We start from the raw sequence: 12,539 nt of genomic DNA, 5'->3' as shown, positions 1-12,539 counted from the left end.
CTGCCCTTTCCTGCTCCTGTGAGACTTTTCTCTCATAACACCAAGTTGGCTGAAAACAGGTATCAAAGATCCATTCTGATTTTATTCAAAATACTATTATTCATCGTCCCTTAAATTCACCTGTTGGGCTTCTTCTCCTCTTTGGCGATCTTCTCAAAAACAATAAACATGTTTTACTTTTCTGAAGATGTTTTTGCAGCTGATAAAACAGCACAAGGTTGCCTTGAACTAATCATCAGAGAACTTGTTCATGTTAAATATTTAATTTTCTCTTACATTTAGCTGAGAATCAAGAGAACACTTTAAAAGGTATTCAACAAAATCACCTTTTATCAGTAGGCAGGGATGCCCATTATTTTAATAAATCCACTGATTAAGAAAATTTTTCACTGAAGATAAGTGGAGACCTGCTGGGTGTCAGAAGGGTCACTGTATTTTTTTTTTTTCTGTCACTGAATGCATCTGAATGTTCCTGAATTGGTTAACAGGGTGTGACACCAGACAATGCAAACTCAGAGGAAAGCTAACTTAGCATACTGTGATTGCAGAAACTGTTTGTTTACTTGTTTGTATGAGTTTGTGCTTTCCTAATCAGACTGGCAAATGCAATTCTGCAACAAAAAATTGTAATTTCTGCTGCTAATTTATCCAAGCAGATGTAAAACACCCCCAAATGTTGGTCATAAATATCACATAAATTCAGGCCAGACACAAGAGGCAAGGGGTGATGTATCAAGACAGAACTTAACCTGAAAAGTTGAAACACTTTTTTTGAGTACTTCAAGAAAAGCAGGTGGCAGGAAAGGCAAGGCAGTTACCAGGAGCATCACATTTTGTCCCCTTCAGCTGCTGATGGAGGGACCTGCTCTCTGTGGATGCTCTCACGTGCCAGAGTGACTGAGGAGCATCTCCGGAGAAGCAGGCAGAGCCCTCAGCGACAGGCAGCGAGCAGAGCTGTCACTGGGAGATGACAGCTCTGGCATTTCCTCATGATCTCTTCCCCACCCTCTCGATTTTGGACCAGGATTGGCTTTCATGTGGTTCACAAAGCCTGCCTGCTCTCAGGGCCTGGAGACCTCAATCAAATACAAGTCATAAACCAACACCCAAATGGTATTCAGCAAACAGGCTAAAGGAAAGTTTGTGTTTTGCTAAAAAGCAGCTGATAATTCCACTTGAAAAGTATGTAAATTAAAATACACCATCTTTCAAAGGTTTAACAAGTAAGAGAAACAAAGCAGCTCAGAGGAAACACCTCTGTGAGAAAAGCAAGCAATCCAGACTTTCCCAGGACCCGAAAAGGTATTTCTCAGATACCTGGACTTCCACCAGTGCAGTGTCCTTGAAACTTACCTTGGAACACCAGCTTCTACAACAGCCTCTGACTTGTGGAAGTCTAATAAATCTGAAACTCACTTCTCATTCTAACTGCTAGAAGATGAAAGCAGCTCTCCAGCAATCACTTAATACAGGTAATTTATCATAATAAGCTTGGGGGTACCTTGGAATGTTACCTTAATAAAGAGATGGTGTAGCACACTCAGATATATTATGGCTGTGACACAATCTGAACGTTCTTTCTTCAGACTTCTAAGCATGAGAGCATATGGAGCATTTGTCTGATGAGATTTAGAGATTTATCTGAATAGCAGACATCACTTATGAGAACAAATGCTGGATGAATCAAGGAGCATGTATGGGGAGTGTTTAATCTTTAGCATGCCAGCTAAAAACGATAAAAGTCAATTGAAAACAAGCATCCATGGGATGTTTAGTTTAGAGAACATGCAAAATGAGTTGGTATAGTTCAGTTCTTTCAGAAACTGCTGGTGTATTTTATGTCAGTGCTGGGGAGAGGGCAAAGCATGATTAAAAACGAAGGTACACAAAAACGAGGAGAAGGTTAGGGCAATAAAAGTATTAAAAAGTGTTACAAAGTATTATAAAAGTCATCTTCTGACAAAAAACCCGTTAATCTTTACAAGCCAATACAGTGATACTGTAACTCCCTAGTCTGTGGGTGACTTTAATAAAAACATCTTTTTTCCAAGTCTAACCTCATCCTCCATCACCTTCATGACAAACACCTTTTTCCCTATCAGCTGAAATACGTGCAACAGATGAGCACCTTTGTATTAAATGCTGCATTTGACACTAGGAAAAATGATAATTTCTCCTAAGCTCTGTGTCCTTCAGGAAAACACTGAAGACACGTGAGAGCTCTCACCTGAGGCCGCATCCTGGGGTTCCACCTGATGTAGTAATTCACCCACAGCTCCAAATGGTTCAGACTGGCAACAGGATACAGGACATGGTTCTCATAGTTTACATAGAAGGGATTGGTGAATTCCTCTAGCTGGCTGTTTATATAGGACCACAGAGATACAGTCTTTGTGCTCACCTCCTGATTGAAAAAGAGTTAAAATAAAAAAAATCAATGGCGTGGATCGCAAAAGTTTAAAATATGGTGTTAACGTCTACATATCGGTAATTCTGTCAGAATTTTACCTTATCTACAAGAAAATTACATGCAGTCTGAGAACACTTCCAGCAGCTGATCATTAAACAGCCTTAAAACTTTAGCAAAACATCTGAACACTTATTTTGGTCCAAGGCTAATAAAGAAAGGAGATTTAGACATATTATTTTCAGAGATACTAAAGTCCAATTGAGCAAAAGCAACCTGTACTACTCATAATTTATAGCAATATATACTTAAATACATGGTTACACACTGACCAGCTAAACTAAAAAGATCAGCTGTAACAAGAATATCAGAGAAGAGATATGGAGTCTGTAAGATCCAAAACAGTGTCTGTGAATAATAATTATTCAATTTTTCCACTCATACTATTTGCTCCTAATAAATAATTGATATTATGCTTTTAACTGATTACTTGTACCTTTATTTGCACTTCTGAAAGTTGTATTATTCTAAATTTAATCAGCATAATAATGGTTAGATCAAAGATTGGAAATCTGAACTGACATCAGATTCATCTTGCAAATTTAAACTCCTTCAGTGCTGTAAAGTATGTGTTTCTACTACTGCTGTGTCTTAAATGGCATTTCTTTATTGAGAATTGCATCTGCCTATTTATTTATGAAAGAAAGCTGTCTGGAAACCCTGCATTTGCTGAGAACATGTTATTCAGCTCCATCTTGTGGTATTTACATGCAACTTTTCCCCTACAGAAGTAGTAGAGACAACCCCAAAAAAACCCAAAAACCAAAACAAAACCCAAAAAACCTAAATATAACAAGGAATTGTAACTTGCTCGACAAAATGAGAGAGTAAAAACAATAAAGCCACAAGTAAGCAAAAGTTTCATTGAGTCCTAACTTCATTCATTTAGATAATTTTAATTTCTCTAGTCCTCAACTACAAGTTCCATCCAGTTATGTCCTATAGTAACCTGTCAAGTCATCCACAGGAGTTCCTGCAGAAATAGCGAAAGAAATGCTAATATCATTTGATAATTACTACTATTTAAATTTTTGTATTTTGGCTAAAATACCTGCAAGAGGACTTACTGAAACCCTCAACTCCCCCAAACATGCTAATAAATACACCTCACTTAAAAGCAGGGACTCAGAATATATTTCTCATACCATGGAATTTAATGTCTGCATTGTTTTTTAAGACTCTGTGACAAATGTATTTAAAAACACAGCTCAGACATTCTTAGATTGTTTTCTAAGCATTTTTATATAAAATCACAAAACCAAGAATGTGCATTATAGTAATTATTTTACCTCTTTTAATCTCTCCTTTTCACAGTTGCATAAGAAAGTCCCAAAGAGACAGCTATAAAGGTGATCCAGAATGGTGATCAAAAATAACTCATTGAATTCGAAGGCTGCAGGAAACTGACATTAAAAAAAAAGAGTAAAAATTACTTTAAGTGTTATTTTAAGCAGTGTAGAAAGGAAGAAAGTTAGACATAAGAAGTAACCAAATAATTCAGGTAAGATTTTTTTTTTTTTTTCCTATTTAGGGATTATTTTCAGGAAAACTCAGCAATTTCAGTAACTCCCACTTCAATAATTCATTTCACCTATGTACTTCTTTACAAATACTTCTGGGAGCTGTATTTTACATTCATTATCCAAGTATACCAGAATATAAACATTAGCTGATATGAAACTGGTGATACAATGTAATCCATTCTAAGAAGCTCTAAGAGTATTCTGTTCTACCCCAAACCCTCTTAAACATATGATATTATATATTAATATTAAAGATTAATACTATTACAGAACTAGGAAACATTTGGAGAAAAAAAAAAGAAAAAAACAAGATAATGGCATTTAAAAGTTTTATTTCCTATTTCAACATGCAATGAATGGAATAATAAAAGACTACTGCATATACATTTTGCTTAACATTTATTTAAAACTTTTCTTTCTACTCAAGTAAGTTACTTTTCTCCATTTCACCTCAAGTTTACCATCAGCTATATACAATAAGCCTTTAATCCCTCTTCTTCTGCATGGGAAAGCAAATCCTGTACATCTGAAATGAAAGAACTCTTATTCCCCTGAGCACCATTAGGTGTTTTATTCACAAGCAGAGGATAATATACCTGATATTCTAAGACAAACAGTCAGAAATCTGAAAATGTTTCTCCTAACCTGTAGTGCTCTAAAAATTCATAAAGGAAGAAATGACTGCAAACTGCAAGGGCTGCTGCCCATTCGGGTGGAAAAAGTCCTTTTTCAATCAAATGTTATGGTAAGAACACACTGATGTGCCAAAATAACTTTTGTGTCCAGTACGATAAAGGCAGCAAATACAGACATGGAATGATAGACATTTAGAAGAATAAAAAATTAAGACTTAAGGAAAACTTAAGAGGCAGTATATTCCTCTCATTAACAATAAAGAGCATGAAATAAGAAAATAATGTTCACGACAAATGAAACAAACTTTGTGCATTCCCTCTAAAAGAGTACATCTTCAGAGAAGTCTAAAAGGCAAAGTTTTAGATTCATAAAGCAGAATTTCCTGCTACATGGAGAAATCTTCAGTCAGTATTTCAGACAGGCAGAAAGCAGAGGAGTGGTTTCTGTTTCGTGACACTAAAGAACACTGAATACCCTGAGTGACTCAAGAGCTGCTCAAAATAAAGATAACTCCTACAGTTAGGAGGAATAACAGCAATTGGGGCTGTGGGTGAACTAGCTGATCCAGAAATTCCTCTTCAGTGTCAGCTGTGATTTATGAAGGGCAAATGTTTATTCATGTTGAAAGCAAAGAGTTGAATAACACACAATGAGTGCGCTTGTATTAAAACCAGAAAAATCTAAGTTTTAAACAATGTTCTATAAAAAAGAAGACTGATCTAAGACAAGCACTGTAAAAACATTCTCTTTCCAAGACTTCTTCAGCTAACACATACCACCTTTGGACTGAAAATTTTGAGTAAGGAGATTATCAGCATCATGACACAGAAAACGAACGGGAGCCTTCTTATGGCTCTGCTATAGATTGTGCACTGTTCACCAGCACTGTGCGCTCACACTGGGGCTCCTCTTGCAAATCATGGGTTGTTTTCAACCTCCTCACCGTTTGGTTTCATAAGGCACAGAAGAAATTAAGATTATCAAAATCTCTTTTACAGTCATGTTCATAAATTACTACTTTCGAATGTCCTTCTCTCTAGGAAATCATGCCAAAACATAATTACAAATCAATGATGTCGAAAACACAGCTATTACTTTAAGGAAGTATGAACAGAACTTGACAAACAGGTGTGCTGAACCAAGTCAGGAGAAAATTCACTGGGTCTTAGATCTCAACCTGCTGTGTCCACCTCAAAGCAGCAATCACATACAGAGAGCAAAAATAATTTGCAAAGCATCAAATTGATATTTGGAAAAAAACTTTGAAGACAAAGCATCTCCTAAAGGGACTCTCTTTAACTGAAAGCATTTAATGAGCTTTGTCACATCAGGGTTCTGTGTTGTGACAGGTCCACACTAATCAGAAGGATGCCTCCACGGCCACTATTCCAACCCAGTGAAGCATATTCAGAATTCCATACATCAGTGGTTGCACTCCAACTAGTTTATTAATAAGTGATAGCACTTTATTGAAACCCAGTCTTTGGATACAAGAGCTGTACTGTTGGAGCTGATGTATCAGGACTGTAGAGCTTCTATTACTGCTGCTGAAAAATCACTGACCTAAAAATGCCTTCCTCTGTAGTTCCAAGCCTATTAGCGTCTGCTTGAAGATTCAGGTGGAAAAATTCCCCAAATGGAAATTTACTTCTTCTCAAATCCACTAATTATGAGAAAACACGCGGGTCATTAAAATCTCCCACTTGCTGCTGCTGGAGTTGTTGGGGGTTTTTGTAAAGTGGCATTTAAAAAATGAAATTTTCTCGTTAAAGCCTGATGATGACAAGCGGCATTTGATTCGGAGACACGCAAAATACAACTTGCTTTTTAATCAATGAACTCGTTCTGTACTACAGTAACATTTAACATTGAAACACTTGGCAGAACAACTGTGCAATGGGCAATAATGGTTAATTGAACACTAGACACAGGGACAGTGCACTGCTGAATCCAGTGAAAAATGCATCTCCAGCAACAGCTGACACCCAGTAACAAACAGGATGAAACTTTGTGCTGACTTTCAACAGACCTTCCTCCTGTGAGGGTTCTGTGCATGAAAGGTAGGAAGTTAAAACTGCAGTGCTACATGCAAATTTTACAGTTCTGTTTCATTTTTAACCAGGCATCAGTATTGCATCAGCTCACATGTGGCCTTTCCAATTTGACATCTGCTACTCAGTATCACCAGAATTTACTAACAGAGGAGGGAAATCACTTCACCATATGGTTTTTAATTAAAATCTGATGTCAATGTACCTCTCTCAAGTTCTCTGTCATTATATTTGTGTGTCATGAAGACCATAAACCCAAGGGAAAATATAAGGCTATCAAGGCCTGAAGTTCATTGTCTGAAGCTATCTGGAGATTTGTGTCTCAGCGGGAAGTTAGAGATTCTCTCAGGCTTTTAAGGTGACTGTTTCAAGAATGTAACTCTTAGACCCCAAAGAACTTAATTGCTTGATTTTAGCTCACGCCCAAACCAGAGCCCTTACGCCCTCCTGCAGTCATTAACACTCACTTGAGCTTTGGAACATTTCACATATGTTTACCATGAATTCCAAAAACTATCACTGTTTTATGAGCAAACGATCTACACAACGACAAAACAGAATCTTGTTTTTCAAAGGTCTGTGTCAAGGTAATCACAGTCTTCACATCTGTTCTCTAAGTGTCCAAGTCAACTGAAAATTTAAAATAAGTGGGCAAGAACTGTTCAAGAATAACTTTTTCTACTTTTTTTCCTGTGCAGCATTAATGATTTTTCAGTATCACTGCTGTTCATCAATTTCAGAACAATTTCTGGATCCAGGTTTTGAACAGATGTGCTATTGGCAAAACGTTTCAGATTCCCCTTCTGCCCCCATCCCTTTCTGTTTTTTAAACTAGAGGGAACTAAACTGTTTATAGCAAGAAATAGGAGGCAGCGAGGGAGATCACAAAAATAGAAGAGGCTGCTCTCAATTAAGGATCTCCCCAGAGGACTTTTGTTCCTACCAGGTGTTTAGAACTGCTCCTCTCTGCTATTGTTATTAGCTTTCCTCTGAAAGAGGGACTGAATTTTTCATTTATTTTCTCCAGCCATACTAAACAGCACACTAATGCTGAAACAAAGACACAGAGAAAGTCTCCAAGTCCCCCTGGGCAAGGGCCCAGTATAACAGCATGGAACTTCCATAAAGCACCAAAGACGACTGTTTCAAGTACAAGTTTTGGAAACTGTGATATAAGTTTTAAGAACGGTGTTCAGAACAAGAAGATTAATGTAAGAGATCTGGGAGTGCTAGGATCACAGGGAACCAGAATGTTACCCTCCTCCCTTCGAAACAAATCACACGCTATAGAGACTTCAGCAGAACAGCTTTTACCATAAAAGCACAGATCCATGTTAGGCTTCAAGGAGGTAAAAAGGGAAAGAAGATAAAAAGCTAAAGGAGAAGGTAAAAACCAAAGGAGTCAAGCACCAAGAACTTTTAAATCACTTGGAAATAAAGCCTTCATCTGGACATCCTATTTCAATAATCCCATTAAAGAATGGCAATATAAAAGCACACACACACAAAAAAGCTTAGTTTTTTGCTCATGGAGGCACAAATAAGGAAAATGAAGACTAAATCCATTTGATAATTTAACAATTCAGGACAAAAATGAGAAGCTGAATATTTTGGTATCTTAAGAATCAGTCATTTCAGAGATCTCCCCTGACCTAGAGGTAAGAGCAGTGATGAAGTAAGAAAACTTATCAGAGAATAAGCTTGTGTGGTTTAAATGCTGTCCTGTATACATAAGAATGAAAATGTTCACATTTGAGACTTAGATGAAAGAACTGTCCACTACCCTCAGCTAACATCAGCTCAGATTTTTGCTGTTTCTTAAGGACAGTATAAATCCATATGAACATTTACTCCACCAGTGAACATGCAACACAAATAATTTATTTCATCAACAACTCTTATTTATGTAAACAGCAAACCCTTTGTAAGCCTATTTTCAACAGAAAAAAAACCTGCTGATATTTTGATTTCAAGACAAAATCTCTACTCTAGCTCTTTGTACCTCACTTTGAAGAGAAACTTCCCTCTGCGTACAGAATGCAGCCACAGAGCAACCAACTTCAGGTAAACATGCTACTGCTCTGTACAGGAATGTGGTCTCCTACACAAATTACGTTTCCAAGACAAAGACTGATACCTCAGAGAAATGCACTCCTCAGCATCTTACCTGCCTGGTCATTTGCCACACACAGTCAATGAACTGCAGGAAGATGGGAGATCTGTCAGCATCCGCATGATCGTCATCTCCGTGTCCCACTCTCTGCAAGTCAGAGCACGCTGCATCTCAGTCTGTGTGTCTGCAGCACCACCCCAACACTGCAAAGCTCAGGAACCCTTAGATATGTTCCAGCAGCGAACAAGACAAGCAAGTCCTCCATAACGTTAACCTGCATTTTTCAACTGCTGAAAATGCACCCCAATATTCATTTACAGACGTGCCTTCAGCGCTGAGCAGAGCTGCAAAGCTCTACCAGCTGCTTCCCCACCTTCTACTGCACAGCCACTGATTTCTGCCAGTGGGTGAAACTGGCAGGAGTTTAAGACTGAACTGAAAAAAATGGTTATTCCATAATCACCTGTCATAACTACATGCCATTTCTACTAAATCATCTTAAGAGTCAGAGCCCACAGAATGTCATAACAATTTATTCTAATTCCCCATTAGCCCACGTGTTAAATAAACACTTCAACCTTAAATCAGAGTAATAATTCAGCCATTTTACATTTTAGAAACCTTAACTGTTTTCCTTGGTTCTTCATTCATAAGCTCCATAAGTTACAATCCCTCATTCTCATAAAAAAGCCACATGACTTTTTCTCACCACTGCACTCAAACCATTTTTATTTACTTTGTATTATACATCACATATAGGTTTACTGTTAAAAAGGACCAGGTCACAGACCTGTTGTCCTGCCTCAGAGCATTAAAAGGACACCAGAGACAATAACTAAAATTCATCAGAGTACTGTGAAAAAAACGTGCTGCTCAAAGTAAAGGCCCTGAAGGTGACAAACTGCACGCTAAATTTTCCAGCTTACCATTGCAAATCGATGTCCAAAACTTATCCATTCTTTCTCTACCAGAACTTCAAAGCCCTTGATGGTTCTGTAATAGCTGTCCAGCATAAGCATGGCCAGTGCAGTGAGCTGTGCAGTTCGATCCCAGCCATCGCTGCAGTGCACCACTACGGAGGTTTTACCAGATTCAATTTTATCTGCAATTCTTACTGCTCCAGCAAGAAGCATCTGAAACAAAAATGAAGAAACAAAGAGTATTAAATACTACCAAAACTCTAAAAAAAAAAAAAAATTAAGATTTTATCTTTAGGTCGTTACGTTTTAAAATTTCAGGTTAATTACATAATCATCCTGATGACAATGTTTTAAATTAGAGATTTTCAAACAGGGGTATGCATATTCCTAAAGGTACAAAGACTGTGTGCACCCTGTTGACCAGGACAGAGGTCTTCTCTATTACTAACAGCACATAGCAAATGAACCTGGCAATCCCTTCTCTAAATTAATTGATATTCTGTGTTATGATGAAAAGCCACAAATACTGTAATTTATTCCAAATGCTGAAGTTTCAAGGTTTTCAAAAGTTCACTTCACATTAACCAATCACTCTTTCTTGCTCCATTTTCAGTTCAAGCGAAACTACTAAGTTTAGAGAAAGGGACAAATCTCCCCACTCAGAGCTCCACCTCTTCTGTTCCCTGATGCCACCCTCCAGTTTTTTAAAAAAATAAAAAAATCTCTCTGCTGTGAAGACTTGTCTCTAACGTGACCTACCATGACACTGAAAAATATGTGGAGAAAAAAAAACCAAAAATCCCCCACTAGAAACGGGACAACAGAAGAATTCCTATTCTGCATTCCAACATCAGAAAACAGAACCTTGCAAAATATTTGCACTTTCCTCTTCCTAGGCATGCAAAAACATCTTCTGGGAAGTAGGAAAGCCAGCTGGAGAAGCTGTGCACAAGACCAGTCTTCAAACCTGTTTCAAGAACCATGTTTTAGAGAGTTTCCATTGATTCTATCTTTCATGGAGCATATCTTTTATGGTAGAATTGAAGGATGCCAGAGGGGAAATATCAAGAAACAATACAAAAGTGTCTGTGAGAGAACAGAACTAATTAATTTCCAATTACTTCAGTTAGAAAGCTCTATTGCATTAATATTAAAACAGTTTGGTATTCAATAAAAGCAGAAAACTGATCTATTTAACATACAGGTATGCAATAGCTTGCTTTAAAGAGAACACAGATGCCTCTGAAGGAAAACAGCTGGAAATAAACAACAGAACAGGTACAGGAAATGAGCAGAGAATGGGAGACAGAAAACACATTTACTATTAATTCAGCAAATATTTGTGGAGTATGTGAAGCACTTTATTCCACTTCAGACAACAGCCTTTAGGAAACAGCTTCCTCTACAAATTTATTATTCTTTACAGGTTTTTCAAAACTTGGTAACCATCATGGAATTTCATTTAGAGCTCCTAACAGGAGCTTTCAGGGGCTGGAAGGTGAGTGTCCAGTGATGCATTTGCATTAAACTGGGACACAGCCACACTGGTTTGAGCCCAGAAAACAACAGAAGTGTTAAGAGTAAAGCTGTGGATTGTTTGTGCTATTATAAGCCAAATTAAAAGGCTTATTGCACTCCTGGAAAAAAAATCTCAGAGAGATGCTATCAACACTGTTAACACAAAAAAGACAGATTTTAAGAAATTGGTCAGCAGTTTCTGCTGTCAGCACCATTAAAGTGAAGTAGCATGTAAGGAACAGATCAGTGAAGAATGTCACACTATCAACTCTCCAAAATCATTTAAATGAAATTTCCAATTGCTGTGCTATTGTCACCTGTCTGACAGTAGCATCCAAGTTCATTTCTGACACTGCCTAATCCAGGAACCCCAGAGTCAGTGGTAATGAAAGGTGACCACAGGCACAAAACAGACGACTGTAAAAGGCCAGGCTGATAAGAAAAGGTTTCCAGACCCTTCGATTCCCAAAGCTGTTTCAAGTGGTTTAAATTCAAGAGAACAAGAAAATCAAACTGTTCCCAAAATATCATTAAATTTGTCTCTTAATTTCGTGTTTGCTCCCTCTACTGGCTCTGCTGCAGCTGTCACCAGGCACTGCTTAACAGAGTCAAACTAACGAGTGATCCCAAACATGTTTTGCACGAGTGACATTTGAACCAGCTGCTAATAAAACAAATTACACTCCATCCATATTATTCATAAACAGGGGGTTGAGTGTGGTAATGAAATAATCAACTCTAAAATAACTTCAAAGGTTAGTGAAACTGACTGTAAAACTGAGTGTGGTAGTGATTCATTTTAATATTATGTTAAATAATAGGGCAGATGATAGCTTGATAGGTCACTGGCTACAAACAGCTCATGAAAATGTAGGTGCCCAGCACAAGAACTGTAACATTACCCTGAAGGAAGGAAGGATGAGAAAGACTGTGGAATTCACAGTCAAGTCCTTTTGGCAGTGGCTCAAATATAATCTGAAGTTCCCAGTGCATTCTTCCAAACAAGAGGGATAACCCTGGACTGCTCACAAACATTCCTTCTCAAGGAAATAGAACACAGCAGTAAATATGATACTGTGTTATCAGGAAATAACTCACTATCTGCCAGTGCATAAAACTAGAAATAATACATTATTATGGAACGTTTAAAATGCTGAGTTGTAAGCAATTATTTAAAAATTATACTTTTTCACAAGATCATTCTGATTAAAGCAACATGCTTCAGTTTCAACATTATTTTAGCAATATTTTCAAAAGCGCAAGTTAAAAAAAAAACAACCATGGCTTAAAAAAACAACTGATTTTTCACAT

At 37.5% G+C, this 12,539-nt stretch overlaps 1 protein-coding gene across 6 annotated transcripts in view; it reads right to left on the bottom strand.

Moving 5' to 3' along the window:
- Positions 1–12,539, bottom strand: part of MTMR1 (myotubularin related protein 1) — a 34,931-nt gene that overhangs the window by 8,865 nt on the left and 13,527 nt on the right. For all 6 annotated transcript variants that reach the window (XM_040083946.1, XM_040083947.1, XM_040083949.1 and 3 more), the window contains 4 exons: positions 9,717–9,923; positions 8,845–8,937; positions 3,757–3,870; positions 2,228–2,404 (listed from right to left, as the gene is read on the bottom strand). In XM_040083946.1, coding sequence (XP_039939880.1) covers positions 2,228–2,404; positions 3,757–3,870; positions 8,845–8,937; positions 9,717–9,923 — 591 coding nt within the window. The remainder of the gene's footprint in view (positions 1–2,227; positions 2,405–3,756; positions 3,871–8,844; positions 8,938–9,716; positions 9,924–12,539) is intronic.

This window comes from Hirundo rustica, chromosome 21 (genome assembly GCF_015227805.2).
Source record: "Hirundo rustica isolate bHirRus1 chromosome 21, bHirRus1.pri.v3, whole genome shotgun sequence".
In the NCBI taxonomy this organism is placed as follows: domain Eukaryota; kingdom Metazoa; phylum Chordata; class Aves; order Passeriformes; family Hirundinidae; genus Hirundo; species Hirundo rustica.
Note: the sequence above shows the minus strand (reverse complement) of the source record. Positions and strands in the feature narration are given on the sequence as shown.